Consider the following 18,170-nt stretch of genomic DNA (forward strand, 5'->3'; position numbering starts at 1 on the left):
CTCGCTAACTTCCTATAGCCTCTTTTCCCCTTTCTGCACCGCATCAGCTGTTAGCTTTCCGTGACCCGGAAATTATTCTCCCTCCGGAACAACGGATATTAGTGTTTCGAGTTTAGTTAATTTTGATATTATTAAATATATAACTATATTAACAACAGTTTCAACCTTTATTATTGTCACGATGATCATGTCATAATTCCGTTTAATATATGAAACATTTTACAACAAAAAAACAACAACAACAAAAAAATCAACAACAACCCCAAAACAAAGCCACTCCCCCCCCATCAGAGATCTTCGGGGCAGGTTTGAAAGATCAAATCAAATGTAATACGGCTTATAAAACAGGAACTATTTATTTTATTCGTTTATAAATATCAATGTCAAACCACTACATTAGAAAAATAAATGGTTTGTTTTAATGTCATTAGCAGATGAACAATACACATATAGTGAACGTTATGGTCATTTTGGGCTAATAATTTCTTTGAAATGTCCTTTTTTTCCATGGTGGGCCGATTGCAAGCTGTACCTCAGAAAGTTTTGGTAACCCTCAACAAGCTTCTGGCAGAGTTCTGTCTGGATATTTGACCGCTTTTCTTGTCTCATTCTTCTCATGTCTGCATATATTTTATGTGTACATATTTAAGTATTTCACATAGTCTGCTTGTTTGTTTGTTTACTTGTAACCGTTTGAATAAATTTGTGACTTTTTTGTAATATTGTTTAGTATGCTTTTTGGTCTTTTTATTGTCTGTGAGGTTATTTTGGTCTATACAAATAAAGCAGACTTGCCTAATGATTTCACATTTTATTTTCTCAACAAGATCTAGCATGTTTGCTGTTATGGATATAAAGAAATATAAAGCATAGATGGGGATAGCAAGACAAAAAAACACATTAAATTATTAAATGAATGTATGAAAGAAAGATGAAAAATGAAAGAGTTAGAGTTCCTAAAGCCTTTAGGAAACAATCAAAGACCAAAATAAACACAAAATGAATAGACTGTACTTGTACTACTAAGATTCATCCACCATTTATGACTCGATTAGCTCATTATTACAGGAAATACTCAAGTTAACGTGTCTCCTCTGAAGTCTGCAGCCTCTCCTGTGAGACTGAGAAAGAAAGCAGCTTTACTTCTTGCTTTCTTTGACCAGTTGTTCCACTTCCTTCATGAGGCGCAGGCAGAGCTCATCCTGCCACGGCAGAGCAACACACTGAACCGCCACAGGTAGACCCTCGCCACCGGTCACTGCCTGAACACAAAAACACACTCCTGTCACTTAACGCTTGGCAGCTGGACACACCACAGTCTCTTTCATCCACCTACTGACAAACTCTGAAACTACTAATACATTGTGTGTATATCTGCTTGGCAACAAGGAATGTGACAATATTTCTAGTTACAATAGTCTGATACGTTTCATTTCTTGGTTTTGTGTATGGATGGGCCTTTTACATGTTGGTGTTAAAGAGTCTGTTTAATCATTATCGCCTCTGTCAGTGCGCCCCAGGGTGGCTGTGGCTACAATGTAGCTGCCATCGCCAGTGTGTGAATGGGTGGATGACTGGATATGTAAAGCGCTTTGGGGTCCTTAGGGACTAGTAAAGCGCTATATAAATACCGGCCATTTACCATTATACCCACCACCACCACACTGGACATCTCTAAGTACATAAATGCTCCTGGAACCATGATGTAAAGTCATGTAAAGGCAGCTGATTTCCCTACCTCTTATACAGCATTTTCTTTAATAAAATGCAAGAAAAAAAATGCTGGTTTCAATGTTCCCAGTCTAAGGGCTTTTTAACTTTAAACATATTGTCAAAGTTTTGGTCATCTGTTTGTTAATTTGTTGGTTATTTAGTGGAGATGCTTTTGAGTGCCCATTGTGGTTTCTCAATCCAACTATTAGAATAAACAACCAACACTGTGAAAACACTTAAAAAAATTCTCTTACCCAATCGGTAACATTCAGAATAAAATAACGTGCCTCACAAATGTTTCACATGATGTTACTTATCAGGGCTGCAATATAGAGCTGTTGCATTAATTTAATTGCCATTTTGAAATACACAGAGGATTTGGGGAATGACATTAAGTAAAAGGTCCACTGATCTCTTACTGACACTATTGATTGGTCACCCATATTGGACATTTAACATTAGTGAAACAGGTCAACAGCTGTAAGTTCTATGGCATCATAACATTATCGTGGTCATCACAGTTCTATCCTGTTAAAGAAGCTCAGAAATGACCTCACTTTTAGAAAACCTAAGAGCGCTAACTTCCACTAACAAGCCAGGCTGGTCCAGGACAGAAAGATGCAGGTGACTGAAACCCCCCCCAGAAATTTATTCTATAATAAATTCATCTATAGTTTAGGCTTCACATCCGTGTCTCCTGAGAGATTATGCCTGCATGAAAACCTAGTCTTACAGTAGATCCAGCTCCATATATTTCACCAGTCTTCCCTCACTGGTATGTTTCACTTACCTCTTTTAAAACCTTGTCAAATTTGTCGGGATAGTGCTCGAATTCCTCCTCATCCTCTGCAGTCACTGTAGAAACAGTGACTACACCGGCAGGAAAGTTTAGGATATTGTAGACAAATGTGTAATTGGTATTGACTGAAAAAAAAAAAAAACATTGAATGATGAAGAATACTGAAAGAGAATTCTTTCTTTAACCCTTACAAATTTTGTTGCCATTTCATCAACTCATGATTTGGAAATTTTAATAAAAATGCATTCACATTGCCATTTGTCTTAATGTTCTAATCTACATGTAATTCTCTTAACTGAGTAATTTCTATAGCAATGGTGGGCAATTAATTTTCCCAAGGGGCTACATGTGAAACTACAACTGCCTTGGAGGGCTGCACTAATAAGTGGAACTTTGTGAATCTTTAAACAAAACAGCTCTGGATGAATGTTGCTCTCCATCTGGCTTGAAAGAAATTGCAACTTTCCCATGAAAGCCTTCATCAAGTTGGACAAATGCCTTCTATTCAGCATCGCAGGGCTTTGGATTGTCTTTGCCTTTCTTATCACAACACCTCCCAGTGTATATTTCAATGCAAATGTAACAAAGTCAGCTCCGGTTCAAAATTTCAAAAATTTGTCCGTGTCAGGTTTGAACCACAGCAGAATGCTCTCCATAAACTTAGTGCACCGCTTTCCTCGGGACTTCACTGAATACTAAGAGGGAATGTCTTGTAAAAACAAAAAGATCCCAAAATCAACACTACTTTCTGCATCATGTTTTTTTGTATGTCAGCTGACATCCTTCAGGGGTAACAGACTAGCATCTCTCAGAAATGGCTCTTCCAAAATAAATGACAGGAAAGCTGTAATCTCTGGAACGTGTACATTTTAGAAAACTAACAATCACCTAAAAATATTTCTGATCTTATTTGTGACTTATGTTTAAAACTAAACATCTTATAGTTTACCTTGAGATTACAATTTGTTGAAAACAAAGTGACGCACAGACTATGCTGTTTTATTGTACTCAGTGTACCATACCTGAGGTTTTGCCACAGTATAAGAAGTTGTAGGCTGGTCCAGTCACAGGACACAGCAGCACGTCAATGTTGCAGCTCCTCCAATGTGCTATTGTCTCTTGAATGTAGTCCTAAAGAAAACACAGGAAATCTCAATTTTTCCTTCAGACTTTCATACGTGACCATACATCATCAGCTGACAGTACCTCAACAGCAGCATGTTGCTTCCACAGCTCTGGAACAGATCTAAAAATGAAGCAGCACGTTTGGATATAATTCCTAGCACATGGAAATGTAACAAAGAAACTGAGATTCAAGCACAAATGAACAAATATCAAGAATACTTTCTCACCCAACTCCACAAAAAGCACTCATTCTGGCAGAAGTGTGAGGAGACTGGGGTAAAAAAAAGTTTCATCAGAATAAACTGTCAAGATCAAACTGATGTATGAATTCATATACATCTGTCAGAAGACGAAACAACGCACCACAGGTTTGAGGAGGAATGAAATTATTTTCTTCAACCACTTAGGAAGCCTGTATACAAAAATTTGTGGCTCCAGACAAGGGTCCACAGGTCCCCCCTCCCTAAAATTAAAAAAGGAATCCTTGGCACATGGGAAAGTAATCTGGTCAGAGAAATTACTGTAATGGTTCCAAAAAGAAGCACAAGCCCATGTGCCCTATAGATAATGTCAGAATGGCGATGTTCACTGGTTAGCGCTGAAACAAAAATTACATTTCTAGCTATTAGATGATGTAAGTTAACAAGAACATATTAAGTAATTATTAAAAAAAAAAAAAAAGATCCAACTCACAGTTTTTGTAGCAGGGTGGTAGTTCCATCTGCCAATAAGCCCCTAAGCCACAGCTCAGGGACAATTTCATCCATCTTCAGTGGACAGTAAGGGACAAACTAAAGACATAAATAATATTAAAGACATATGGCTCACATAACACACTTGACCGCAATCAGTGTGTGTGGTGACGTCTTACTGTGTGTCCCGCCTGCTCGAGCAGAGCTTTGACCTCTCTGACGCCTCGGGCCATGCTTGGAGATGGATGCGTGTAGCCATCGCTTTCCAAATAACCAATCCTTAGAGGTCTGGAGCTTCTGTATATCTAAGGGTCAATCATTTTGAGAGATGAGATGGTGAGATAGCCTTTATTTGTCAGTTGCAGTATCAGTATATGTATGTGTGTGCGTGTCCATAGTTCAGCTGAGACAATGTCCTTCGCCCTGCCAGGCTAAGTAAACAGCCAAAACAGCTGTGTAAACAGCTGGCGCCAAAGGGGTATCCGCATAAGTGATGGTATTTTTTACTTTAGTGCGAACAGCTCATATGAATTTCAAAGCAGTTCTACAGTCCAACACTGGTCTCTCAATCTCCCGTTGGAGAGCCGCGAGCTTCGCAATACTTGCGTTCTGTGATGTTGTCATTTCTTGTGCTCAAGGAGCCGATTCTGAGAACTCACGGCAGTGTGCCTCCCCGAGATGTCATCTTAGTACATCCAGAGATGTTATTCCGGGCTAGCCCTTACGAGATGTATCCAGAGATCTTATTCTGAGTATTCACAGCAGCCGTAGCCTCTCCAAGATCTTCTCCGTGCTGACTCAATAAGACCATTTTGAGAAACTCACGCCTCTCCCATCGTTCCAATCCCAGCGGGCAGCCTTGTGGGGGTTTGAACAGCCGGTTCCGCTTTCTTAATTCTTCGATAAGTCAGGGCCAAGCCAGCTCCAATCAGCCAGAACCCTGTTACCATGGTTCCGAATAGGTAGATATCTTCAGCACTCAGGCTCACCCGAGCCCAAACTTCTCGTTGAGAAAGGGGTGTCAATTGCATTCAGAGACCAGCTGATCCAATCCATAATTCCTCTTTTAGGTTTTAGAGAACAGACTGTGAGAGAGTGTTCAGGGAAAATACAAAAAAAACACGAGACTAGACAAGGACATAAGCAGGGAAGATAAGGGAGAGGAGAAAAAGTGTGCCCGCCTCCTCCGAGAGCCAAAGAAGAAAGGAAAAGATGGCCTTTAGTTAACTTGTTTTTAAATATAAATATTAATGTATTGTTTATTCTAAGACATTAATACATTTAATAAGTGTGTTAAGACAATAAGCCATTTCATTAATTTACAAGTTTGAACATTAACTATCTGGTCAAAGTCCAGTAAAATAATCCTGAACAGTCTTCATTTCACCTTCAACTTTCAGGTTAACCTCCTAGCACCTGGCGTCCACATATGTGGACATCACATTTTGGGTTGTGTAGACCAAAATACTACATACTACAAGGGCCTGATGTCCACTTACAAGGGTATTATACTGCCACTGTATCAGGCAATTACAAAAATTGTCATCAACAGACACACCTCCATGTTAAAAGGTAATGGTGGAACAGTGGGGTCCAAAGAAAACATGTGGTCACAAAGAAGTGCCTGCATGCACAGAGCCAGGCTGTCCACATCTCTTGCCATGGGTCCAGGAGATGACGACACTAGTTTAATATAAAACAAGAAGCAGTAAACCATATTCCCAGACTGTGGAACATTACAGCGGTTATGTAACATCACATTTTACTTTGTTTAGTAAGTAGATATGTCACTTACCTGACTTTTGCCCTCGATAAATTGGACGAACTCCCTGTAAACTAATCATTACACAAAAGGTGTTAACAAACATAAATGCTTAACTCAGCAATGTATAATCATTTTCCAGGAAACTGACTGAATGAGACCCACCTGAGCCGACCTGCAGTTGGCTTGAAACCACAGATTCCACAGAAGGATGCAGGAATACGGATACTGCCACCTATATCAGTGCCTATACCAAGCAGAGAGCCCCCTCCCCCGATGAGAGCCCCCTCCCCACCAGATGAACCTCCAGAGGTCTTCTGGGGGTTATGAGGGTTCACAGTCTGCCCGTAGATAGGATTACTGCAGTCATAGCTGAATGTGGCCAAAGACATATGGGTAATGAGTCCTTGCATATTATGCACACTTGTAATGGGCAAAGACAACTAAATAAGTGCACATAGTATTTAAATGTGCTCCAGATTTATGTCAATCTCTGATAAAAGATTTACCTCAAAAGAGCTTGAGGCAAGTTGGTTTTCACAAAGGGAATAGCTCCTTGTTTCTTCAGGACTTGAACAAGCACACTGTCCTTTTCAGCGGGCTGGTCCAGGTTAATGACCACACCACAAGAACAGTCATGATTCTAGTGTTGGAAAAAACAAAGATGATAATGTTACATCAAATACCTGAGCTATGATGCTCAAGAATACTATACTCAGTACTGTTTACACTGAGTAGGAGACGCTCTGTATCTCATTGTACATCTGTATAGTGACAATAAAAGCATTCTGTTCTATTCTATAACATACTTACTAATACTGATGGGTACAGAAGAGGATTAGGACCAACGAAAAAAAAGTGGGCACGTCTTTTTTCTTCTTCTTTTCCAGAATTCTGAGAAAAGTAGAAGAAAAAAAAAGACGTGCCCACTTTTTTTTCGTTGGTCCTAATCCTCTTCCGTAGATGGGAAATACCTTAAATGCAATATTTTCTTTGATGCTAACTGGAACTCCATACAAGAGACCATCCTTGTTGGAGCCAACAGTTGTCAGCTGGTCCAAACTCTCCAGCAAAATTTCAGTGCAGCAGTTCAGCTTTTTGTTTACAGCCAGAGTCTGTTGGAAAGGAAACAAGCACAGACAGATTCAGACAAACATATCAATCTTTGTAAGCCCTCTGTGGAATATTAAAGTCTTTTTGGAAACTCAAATATTTCTTTGGCACATGAATCTGGTTTGCTTTCATAAATATGTCTATAAACCTTAACCGTAGCAAAGACACAAGTGTAAGTAATAAGAAATACCTAGTTAGCTGAGAGTATACCTAAAGTAGAACACTGATACAAGACTGGAAAATGAAATTGATTATTTAGTGTAGACATTAGCTTTTGCTCTATTTTATCCATTATGTAAGCTCTGTGTTATGTTAGGTCAAGGCTGGGCAACTCCAGGTCTCGAGGGCAGGTGTCCGGCAGGTTTCAGATCTCACCCTGGGTCAACACACCTGAATCACATGATTAGTTCAATACCAGGCCTCTGGAGAACTACAAGACATGTTGAGGAAGTCATTTAGCCTCTTGAATCAGCTGTGTTGGATCAAGGACACATCTAAACACTGCAGGACACCGACCCTCGAGGCCTGGAGTCGCCCACTCCTGTGTTAGGCAGTGAACCTTTGCGTCATGCTGAACACTGAACTTTTTCCATGTAAGAGTAAAACACATCCTCGGGGGTAAGTGAGCCTTCCTTCAGTTGCTTTGTCACTTCAGATAAAGACAGGCCAAGGATGAAAGAAGAGTCAGTGGTTGGATGCTAGAAGACACACAAAGAACCATGTCAGAAAAAAGCTGCAACAAAGAACTAAAACGGTATGGATCTACAGAATCAAGATTCTTTATTTGCCAGTGTTGCATCTCCCTACCAAATTCAATAAAAGACAGCTTGCTAATGATGAAATAAACAGCAATGAAGACGTATAGAAGGAAAAACTTATCGTAAATTGTGTAGACAACAATGTGAATAGAACCAGAACAGGCTCAAGAAAACTGAGCACTGACTTTTGTATGGACCTATCAGAGGGATGAATTGCTCAAAAGAATTTTGAGTAACTCACTGCATTTAGGCATGGAAGCATGTTCAAGATGACCTGCTCAGATTCATCAAAATTGTGAAGAAACGTGATTTATGTGACTAAACGTGGCATGACTGTCAGTGCCAGATGTTCCGATCTCAGTATTTTAAACGCTACTGATCTACTGAAGTTTTGAAAATGCCTTGTTGATGTTGATATACATATCGTTAGCTTCATAGCATAAGTGCCTAAGTCATTTTTTGGTCAAATTGAGATTTTTGCCTAACTTTACTCCCCTACCACTGCTGCATCATCCTGTCCGTCTGTTTTCCGAAAACACAAAAAAATGACTTAGGCACTTATGCTATGAAGCTAACGATATACTCAAAAGTTTAGTGGCTTCTCGACAAGAACATCTACAGGCTCCTGTATTTCTTATTATGCTTATAAATCACATCACGGGCAGAAAAGTAGCTTCTGCAAGGGTTTCCTTAGAATAACAGAAAAACCATATTTACTTCTAAAGAAAAAAACAAATACCTGACTGTATTTGTTTTCGGATGGCTGCTTTGCTACATTAGTGCAAGATAATGCACTAATGTAGCAAAGTTCAAATCTTCTTCTTGGTGTTATTGAGTTCACTGTACTCTTCTTCTGATTCTGGTCTCTAAAGTCACCAGAATCTAATCAAATAGAGGACCTTTATAGTGTGTTGGAATAGGAGATTTGCATTATGGATGTACAGCCAACAACTCACCAAAACTGTGTTATGTTTTTGTGTCAATTTGGATCAAAACTCTAAGAAAACAACTAGTTGAATCTCTGCCAGGAAGAATTTGAGGGGTGGGGGGTGGCTTTAAAAGAAAAGGCAATCTAACCCAGTAATAGCAAGGTGTTTCAAATAACTTCTCCACAGAGTGTAAATGCAAAAGACAATCTAGAAATAGCAGTAGGTTATTATCGCTGTGTTTGTCGGCTAAGTTTATTTTTTAATGCTCAAGGTAAGCCTGCTGACAACAAAAGCTGTCAGTGATCTGATAAATTATGTCAGGTTCGAACTAAAAGCAGAAAATCCAATGTTAAACTTTCCCCCAAAAAACTCCTAAATTAAAGATGAACTCTCACCAACTCTTTGTATCGGAGCACCGCCTGCTCTCCCCGCTGCAAGCTCTCCTCTCTCCTGTTTTTGGCTCTCCTGATCTTTTCCTCTGCCTTTCGATGGCTGCTGATCTTTTTCACCAACACAACCACAGATCCCACTGCACAGACAACACCAGTGAGCAGAGCCGCCCTCTGACTGTCCATCTTCACTCCCTTGAGAAAATCCTGGATGTTCTGCAAGGCTTGCATCTTTGTCCTGTCACCGCAACTCCAGTTTTAAACGGGACAGGTCGGCCTTAGTCAGGCTTAAGTATGCTAATCAAGAGGGCGCTGTTGTGCCTAAATCGTTGTCAGGGACCAAGCAGTAAAGCATAAAGGACACAGGTGTTTTAATTCAAAAAGGGGGTTTTATTGACCCAAAAACATGAAGATATATTTAACAAAGCCAAAACTTAAACAGGAAGACCAATAAAAGAGGTCAACTCAATAGACTAAACTCAAGATAATAATTAACAAAACCTCAAACAAACATAAGATAAACTGACCTGGTCAACTCAATAGACTAAACTCAAGATAATAATTAACAAAACCTCAAACAAACATAAGATAAACTGACCTGCTGAAATGGGGGAACTTAAATATGGAGTGCCAGGACTGCCATAATGCATTAATTAAATACACCATTAAATAATTAATTAAATGTGGCAATAATTAATTAAAATTGGAATTAATTAATTAAATAAATAGTTATGACACATGTAATTAATTAATTATTGACACATTTAATTAATTATTTATGTATTTCACATTTTAATTAATTATTGACACATTTAATTAATTATTTATTGACACATTTAATTAATTATTTAATGATATATTTATTTATTTCATTTTGGCAGTCCTGGCGCCTGGCTCTCATCATGAAATCATTTTATCTGTCAGCCTCACCCATCAAACTCAGGGGGCGGGGTTAACGCTGCCCATGCAGCTTCTCTAACATTTGATTGGTTGCCGTGCAAAGTAAGTCAAAACAGGTCGATCCTAGATAATCGATTGCTTGTGTAGACTTGGGGCAGCCAGGTATCCCAGAATGCAGATCAAATCACAGGCAGCAATGGTGGTGGTGTAGTTTTAAAATAACCCATTTTTCTGTCACCAGCTACACTTTTAACAGTGTTTTAGCCGCGAATGTCGCGACGTATGTCTGGTCAGGTTGTCAACATAGAACATGTTTGCAAAAGTGCTCAGATGTTTTCAGAGATTTCACTAGCTCTGCTAACAATTAGCATGCAGAGTGCACCCAGGGGGTTACGTTAACCGGTTTGTTTACATATTCCACTCTCCGTGTTCCACATGTTGCATTCGCAGATTCTCATTTTCACCGAACGATCGTCTCTTTCCGCCTGGTCTTGTGTCTCTGTGCTTCTGTAACATAAAGAACGAGCTGACATTTTTCTCACGAAACCAGCGATCAGCTCAACAGACCCTCAGTTTACCTGCATGCATCCTCCTCCTCATCTGTCAGCTGTTTAACACCTGCTGCTAATTCAAGAAACACGCCTACATTACCTGGTGATAGTCACAGTTTAACCGGGCAGCCGGTACTCGATATAAAGCAATGTCAGCGCATTTTTCTGCACAAGATAAGTAAATATAGTGTTTTCCCCGAGCGCAGAGCTGCTGGAGCTTGTTTCCTTACAGAGCACTTTATAGGCGAAGCAGCTTCATCAGCGGCTGATGTCCAATCACCGGCACACAGCTTTGAAACCTCAGCTGAGTTTTAGCTCTCAGTGGTTAAACGCTGGACTTCATTCACTCAGGTTCTGTCTGTCGGGTCACGTTTACTTCGCTGTTTTATTTACAACTGAGCAAATCGGTTTGGCTGAGGTTAATGTTACGTTTCATAACTGCATAGTTTCACAGACGTTTAATGGTTCACTGGCACATGTGTTAGACTGAACTATCATCTAAATATCATCTGTTTTTTAATAGTTATTCAACTGTATTCTAAGCACCAGCTGTCTGTTAGAATGTGATTTTTTTTTCTGTCTGTTGGCAGAGGTATAAAAATGCGCAGGAAAATCTGACGTGCATGGCAAACTTCACCGACGATATTTAGGGAGGAATAAACACACATCAAACATAAATGAACCATTTGCCTGTCTCCATAATTGAGAGCATTTTCTCTTCTTATGTCAACACTCTCTTTTTTTTTTTTTTTTTTTTTTGCTTTTTCGGTCATGTTATGTTTACCTGTCAAAGGCTTGTTACAAACTATGAAACACATGGTGCAGACTTCTGGATGTTAGAAGAAAACTAATACTGCTCATGAAGGAGACTAAAGGCAGGAAGGTGTCCTTTAAAACTAAACATGTTAATAGGACCTCCCTATTTATATCATAGTTTATGATATAGCACGTGTATTTCAGTAATAGCCTGCTGATTTCAGGTGAACAGTCGCTCACGTAGGTGTTATCTGTGAAACTCCTTAACTATAATTTATCCAAGTTAACTTCAGTTAACCATTCAGACAGTTCTTTTGCAATGAAAAACATAAACACCCATGCTGCCGGTAGGTTTCCTCAGTGCCAGCTGTTAACATTATAGCTGCTTATGCAGTAACCATGGTAACCACGGACTCTGAGCGGCTGGATCAACGGAGGTCAGACAACAATTTTACATGTATGATCTTAAAACAGGACACAGCCACTATACGTGCTGGCCTCATATCAAATGTGAAGGCAGACTGAGTCTATGTTTGACGTTTTTTTATATCTAATCTTCCTTTTCAAACATTTAAACAGCAGCGAGTCTGCGGCTGAGGGAATACAAACTCAAATTGTCGGAACAGGTTGGCTCGTTTCTTGGATTCATTTGGTGATTTATTAAATGTATAACTGTTATTCTAATCTGCTGCTGAGTCTCTTACACTTTTCTTTATGCTGTATATTTTCACGTCTCTGGAATAGTTGGCAGTTAGATAGTCAGCTGGGAAACTTTGTGTTAACTCATGGAGCTGAGGATATCGTGGATATCGTGGATATGCTGACCTCGCTCCGTGGTGTACAGGGCCGTTTACCCTCATGATTAATATTCACTATAAAAATATTAGCCGAACATCATGAAGTCTGTATGTGTTTCATAGTGTCGAACAACCTTTGTACAGTTAAAGCCAGCAGTTACTACATGACAGAAACACCAACGTTATCTCTTTTATGCGTTTATACACAGGTCACGCTGATTACTGAACAAAAACCCAAAGATCAGATGTTAAACAGATTTATTTGCTCTCTCTCCTCCTTAAACATGTTTTTAATGTTAGTTATAATTCAGAATTGCGACTGAAACACGTAGGACACATAAGAACATCAGGAAATAAAACACCGATAAATATAACCTCAGTAAAAGAAGTCAGCGGGGGTTACTACAGCTGTGTACCGGGGCCTGCGCTTTGTCGGTGGGATTGCTTGCGAGGCGAGCGGGTCTATCCCACGCTTTGCCGTGAGACTGGGCAGACATTTCCGAAATCATCGAAGCACTTTTGCAAAGAGGCTGTATCTTGACAAACCGACCAGACACATGAAGATTAAACCACTACATTCTCGGCTAAAAAAATATTAAAACAGTATTTGGTGACACACAAACAGGGTTTTTCAAAGTTCAGTTCTGTTAGCTTCCACATGCCGGTTGTTGTGTGCTAGAAACAATGGCCACCAGGCCAAAGCAATGGTTTTGACTCGATCAGCGTTAACCCCGCCCCCTGAGTTTGATGGGTGAGGCTGACAGATAAAATTATTTCATGATGAGAGCCAGGCGCCATGACTGCCAAAATGAAATAAATAAATATATCATTAAATAATTAATTAAATGTGTCAATAATTAATTAATTAAATGTGTCAATAATTAATTAAAATGTGAAATCCATAAATAATTAATTAAATGTGTCAATAATTAATTAATTACATGTGTCATAACTATTTATTTAATTAATTAATTCCAATTTTAATTAATTATTGCCACATTTAATTAATTATTTAATGGTGTATTTAATTAATGCATTATGGCAGTCCTGGCACTCCATACTTAAATACTGGTTTAGCTAAACCAAATGACACACACGGGGAAAATAAAATGGCTGCCATATAACCAACTAATACAAGCCAAGTAAACAAACATGAAACACCCCCCAGGCAATGAAGCATGTGGTGCTATCCAATTAGGCTGTCAGTGGTACTTCAGGTCCCCCAGCCCTTTGCCACACCTTTTGTCAGACATAAACACACCAGCAATGTTTTGGTTCTATAACATTTTTCTATTATTACTTTATTATGAATTATAGGTGCAAGAGTTTTAGAGTGTGGATAATTAGATAATAGATCAATGTAATAGCAAATTGTGCCTTGTTCTCAGATTCACAGCAAGTGGAGAGTGATAGATGAGATCAGGAGATGGAAGGAGGAAGAGAGGCAAGAATGATCCACAGGCAGAGAAAAGTTTATTTCTCACAGTTTTGTTCCCTTATGGTTTCAAGCACTGTCACTAATCTTTGCATTTTATTATTATCTCATAACACTTGTTTAATCAGCTACCATCTCTCCTATGGACTTTTTAATGTCTACAGCAGGAGTGGGCGACTCCAGGCCTCGAGGGTCGGTGTCCTGCAGGTTTTAGATGTGTCATTGATCCAACACAGCTGATCAGGGCTGGACTGGGACAAAAAATCAGCCCGGGCATTTTGACTAGTTACCGGCCCACCATGGTATTATAGGAAAAGCCATAAAGCCTTTATAATAAACTTAAACCTACACCATCCTCCCTATTCTGGTATTCTAAACAGTACTTAGCAAAACTATAAAACAACCTAATTTATAATTACATATACCTCACTAATAGGGTTGCCAACTCCCAGCAAAAAAAGAAAAGAAAGAAAAATAGGGAACCACTCCCCCACCCTCTGCCTCAAGATGCTTTACTGACAAAACCGATTTTAATTTAATGCACGTATAAAACAAATGCACAGAAATCTATTATTTTTCTCCAGTAATTAAATAGATTTAACATCTTTCTTCAACAGAATTGCAGACTGCACAGATGGTATCTTAACAAAGGAAAGAATACCATAACTTACTAGGGCATATACTAGACTTAATATTTACTGAATACAATAATGGATTTCTATACATTTTACATCAGATAAAAACTTCGGTTGTAAGATTCAGATAATTATTTATTAAAAGGTAGACATCGTAAATGAGAATATGAAAGAAAAGTATTTCCTTTTGCCCCCCTCTCCCTGTTAAGGCCCTACCTGCCCCCCTGGCAACACTTTGCTAGACCCGCCCCTGCACAGTTACCAGCTGTCAGCTACATAAAAAAGGATCCTGGTGTTATTTGTCTCTCAGAAACAGTTCATAACTTCCCTTCAGTTCATTCATGTCACCTAAAAGGTAAACCTGTTTCTCCATCACCTGTTCAGCTCTGATGATTCAGTAAGGACATCTCCTGGTTTCATCTTCATGTTTCCCTCTCACCACATATACAAACCGACATCATGACCAGCAGCTTTACAGCTGTAGCTCCAGCAAACATCAGCTGATTCTAGAAATGAATATTAAATAAATTCTAACAACAGCTGATCAAGCTTAAACGTGCTGCTGTTGTTTAGCGCGACATCCGCTGGTTTCTTCTTTCTGGTGCAAAGTGGGCGAGCCTGGTTCTGCCGGAGGTTTCTTCCTGTTAAAAGGGAGTTTTCCCTTCCCACTGTCGCCAAAGTGCTTGCTCACAGGGGGTCATATGATTGTTGGGTTTTTCTCTGTATCTGTTATTGTATGATCTACTGTACAATATAAAGCGCCTTGAGGTGACTGTTGTTGTGATTTGGAGCTATATAAATAAAATTGAATTGAAAATTGAATTGAATTGAAAAATGTTTATAGAGGTCATATTTTTATCAAGGGGTATACATTCGTCATGACTGACTTGAGTAGCTAAGTTAAAGGGTTGCTAGATCAAGACTAGCAACCCTAAAACGGAGAAACCTTTATTATCTAGCGTGCATCAAGACTTAAAACATGGAGCAGTTGAGTCAGTTTTAATTCTCACGTTTAAACTGCCTTGCTCACTACTGCTCAGGTTACCTGTTGGGAAGTTTTGAACAAAAAGCCTGTCTTCTAAAAGCTATATGGAACTTATGGAACTTTTTTTTCAATAATATCAATAATACATGAGTTCAAAATACAGTCGTGGAATGTGGAAGCTGCTCTCTTCTGGTGTTTTTTTGGCTACATTATTACATGCTGTAAATTCAATTCCAAAAAATTGAAAAAGTTCTACATTTTGTTTGTACATTTTTTTTTTACTGAAGCTCACTTGATAATTACAACAAAGTGACAACAAAGCCCAAAACTCGTGACAACCAATCCTATATAAGGGTTTCAATCATCAACAATGCATGCAAGTGAAACAGTGTGACAACCAACCCCAGTCAACCCTACTGGCAGTGCAGAGGATGCTCAACCCTTTGACACATTTAAATAGCATTTATGGGGAAAACTCAAGTCATGTGAGACTCAGAATGAAATCAGCTTTACTTCTTGCTCTGTTTGACCAGTTGTTCCACTTCCTTCATGAGGCGCAGGCAGAGTTCATCCTGCCACGGCAGAGCAACACACTGGACCGCCACAGGCAGACCCTCGCCTCCAGTCACTGCCTGAACACAAAAAAAACACACCTGTCACTTAACGCTCAGCAGCTGAACGTACCACAGTCTTTTGCCTTCACCTACTGACAAACTGTGGAATTTCAGATACAGATTGTGTATAAGTGCAAGGCCAGAAGACCTGCAAAAAGACTAAGATGAGACAATAAATGACAGAACCACAAGGAAATGATACAAAACACTGACAAATTCTGGAGTCACAATAGTCTGATCTGGTTCAGTTCTTGGTTCTGTGTAGGATGGATCAAATTGGGCAATGACCTTTCCGAAAGCACTGGAGGGTTGCCCATTATTGGACATTCTTTATGAGATGAGATGAGATGAGATGAGATGAGATAGCCTTTATTTGTCAGTTGCAGTTACCCACAACCGAGATTCAGATTCAGAAGACTTTATTTATCCCCAAGGGGAGATTAAGAGACTGACTTTGCCGACCGTACATACAATAGACAAACATCACATTGGGGAGACAGGTCAGGCTGGGTAGCTGGCCGGTCAGCTACACGAGCAGCGACCGAACAATGGAAAATTGCACAACATCAGGAAAGACAAGGAGAAAAAAGAACTCCCCCAAGACTGAGCTCCAACAGGGAGATCAGTTTGGGAACAGAAAAAAAACACCTCAGCGCATAGCGCATGAAAAACTCTTAATACACCATAGAAACACATGACAAGCAACAGGGATGGATAAAAGGTGAGAGACAGCCACTGTAGACAGCGCATCCAGGCCTGCAGCATATGCGCTGGTTCCCTGTGATCCACCGTCTGCATTGGGAGGGGATAAGCATTGAAGGCATTTGGAAGGGGAGCGGGGATGAATGTATATCTGTGTGTGTCCAGAGTTCAGCTGAGAGAGTATCCTTTGCCCTGCCAGGCTAAGTAAACAGTCTTCCAGCCAACCCAGGTGGCCTTCCGTAGGATAGGGGAGGAAGAGTCTAAACACCGTCCGTTATCCGGGAGAATTTGTTTTGTTCAGCTCCAGCCTTGAGACCACAGCTGTTGCCGAAATGGTAGCTACATGAAATGATGGTGTTTTTTTCCTTTAGTGCGAACAACTTACGTGAATTTCAAAGCCGTTCTAGCAGTCCGACACTGGTCTCTCAATCTCCCGTTGGAGAGCCGTGAGCTCAAAGAGCAAATTCTGAGAACTCAAGACCGCCGTGAGCTGTTATTCAATTTTCGCTCATATGTTTATATATATATATATATATAAATAAAATTGGCAAAATGGAGAATGGCTGATTTTGAAAAACAAAAACTATTTAGTACTTTATATTCTTTCTTTTATATTTCCAGAGGTCTAAATTGCAGTAACAAACCTTTTTTAATCTTCGCAGAGGTGTAATAGGAACATGACTCTGACGGCCGTGTCTACAACAGCACAATTGAAATAATCTGCTAATATTCATTCATTTATCATATTCATATAAATCAGATACAGAGTAAGACTGTCCACTTCAACCTTACTTTCACATTTAAGTTACTTTGCAGCCCTCCTGTAGGCCCCTCACGTGCAGGAGGTGGAATGTAATGTATGAAACTTATGGGCAGTGGCTACAGTCTTGCTGCCTGTATGTTAGAGTTCTCACTGACTGGTTGAGACGGTTGGTACCCTCACTTGACTGATGTAGTTAAACAACTCCTGCATGACTCATTTCAATCTCATCTCTGCTTTTGACAGATGATGTGCTCCTGTTGGCTTCATCAGGTTGTGGTATCCAGCTCTAACTGGAGCGGTGGGTATAAGAATTTGCACTTCCAAGTCTGAGACTGTGGTCTTCAGCCAGAAAAGGACGGAGTGCCTACTTTGAGTCAGGGAGGAGTATGGTCATGAGCTTTGGGTTGTGACCGAAAGTTCAAGATCGCAGATCCAAGCCTTCTCCAAAGGATTACTGGACTCTCCCTTAGAAGTAGTGTGAGGTGTTCAGCCATCCGAGAGAAGCCAGAGTAGATCTGTCACTTCTCTACATTGAAAGGAGCCGGTTGAGGTGGTTCAGGCATCTGATTAGGATGCCTTCTGGACACCTTCTGGGTGAGGTATTCCAAGCATGTGCTACATTGGAGACATGATATCTCTCATCTAGCCATAATAAATTATCTATAGTTTAAGCTTTACATCTGTGTCTCCCAGAAGATTATTTCTGCAGGAAAACCTGCTGTCACAGTAGCTTAAACTACACTATGTGTTCA

General features: G+C 39.8%; 2 protein-coding genes across 5 annotated transcripts in view; both read right to left on the reverse strand.

Moving 5' to 3' along the window:
- Positions 1-18,170, reverse strand: part of LOC120747114 (vitamin D3 hydroxylase-associated protein-like) — a 37,237-nt gene that overhangs the window by 11,829 nt on the left and 7,238 nt on the right. For 2 of the 4 annotated variants that reach the window (XM_040052766.1, XM_040052763.1), the window contains 3 exons: positions 15,816-15,971; positions 1,038-1,110; positions 10-12 (listed from right to left, as the gene is read on the reverse strand). In XM_040052766.1, the coding sequence (XP_039908700.1) occupies positions 15,849-15,971 (123 nt within the window). In that variant the 3' untranslated portion in view covers positions 10-12; positions 1,038-1,110; positions 15,816-15,848. Of the gene's footprint in view, positions 1-9; positions 13-1,037; positions 1,111-15,555; positions 15,972-17,183; positions 18,034-18,170 lie in introns of those variants that run through there. The other 2 variants (XM_040052764.1, XM_040052765.1) reach the window with 2 other exon arrangements.
- On the reverse strand, positions 1,066-9,807 carry LOC120747116 (vitamin D3 hydroxylase-associated protein-like). The gene is made up of 15 exons (XM_040052768.1): positions 9,287-9,807; positions 7,789-7,902; positions 7,066-7,206; positions 6,601-6,734; positions 6,257-6,463; positions 6,125-6,165; positions 5,888-6,012; positions 4,509-4,634; positions 4,331-4,428; positions 4,001-4,100; positions 3,865-3,908; positions 3,719-3,758; positions 3,535-3,643; positions 2,504-2,637; positions 1,066-1,262 (listed from the first exon to the last, which is right to left on the reverse strand). Exons 1-15 carry the CDS (start codon positions 9,509-9,511, stop codon positions 1,140-1,142), a joined length of 1,761 nt encoding a protein of 586 aa, XP_039908702.1. The 5' UTR covers positions 9,512-9,807; the 3' UTR covers positions 1,066-1,139.

Source organism: Simochromis diagramma, unplaced genomic scaffold (genome assembly GCF_900408965.1).
Source record: "Simochromis diagramma unplaced genomic scaffold, fSimDia1.1 OVJJ01000419.1, whole genome shotgun sequence".
NCBI lineage: Eukaryota > Metazoa > Chordata > Actinopteri > Cichliformes > Cichlidae > Simochromis > Simochromis diagramma.

Bases quoted from the DNA above. Each gene is read 5' to 3' on its own strand.
- LOC120747116 (XM_040052768.1), bottom strand. From the start codon at position 9,511: ATGCAAGCCTTGCAGAACATCCAGGATTTTCTCAAGGGAGTGAAGATG. The intron at 4,635-5,887 runs GTGTGTCTGTTG...ATTGACCCTTAG, and splicing joins CATTACCTTTTAACATGGAG to ATATACAGAAGCTCCAGACC. The intron at 3,759-3,864 runs GTGAGAAAGTAT...CTTCATTTTTAG, and splicing joins AGTGCTTTTTGTGGAGTTGG to ATCTGTTCCAGAGCTGTGGA.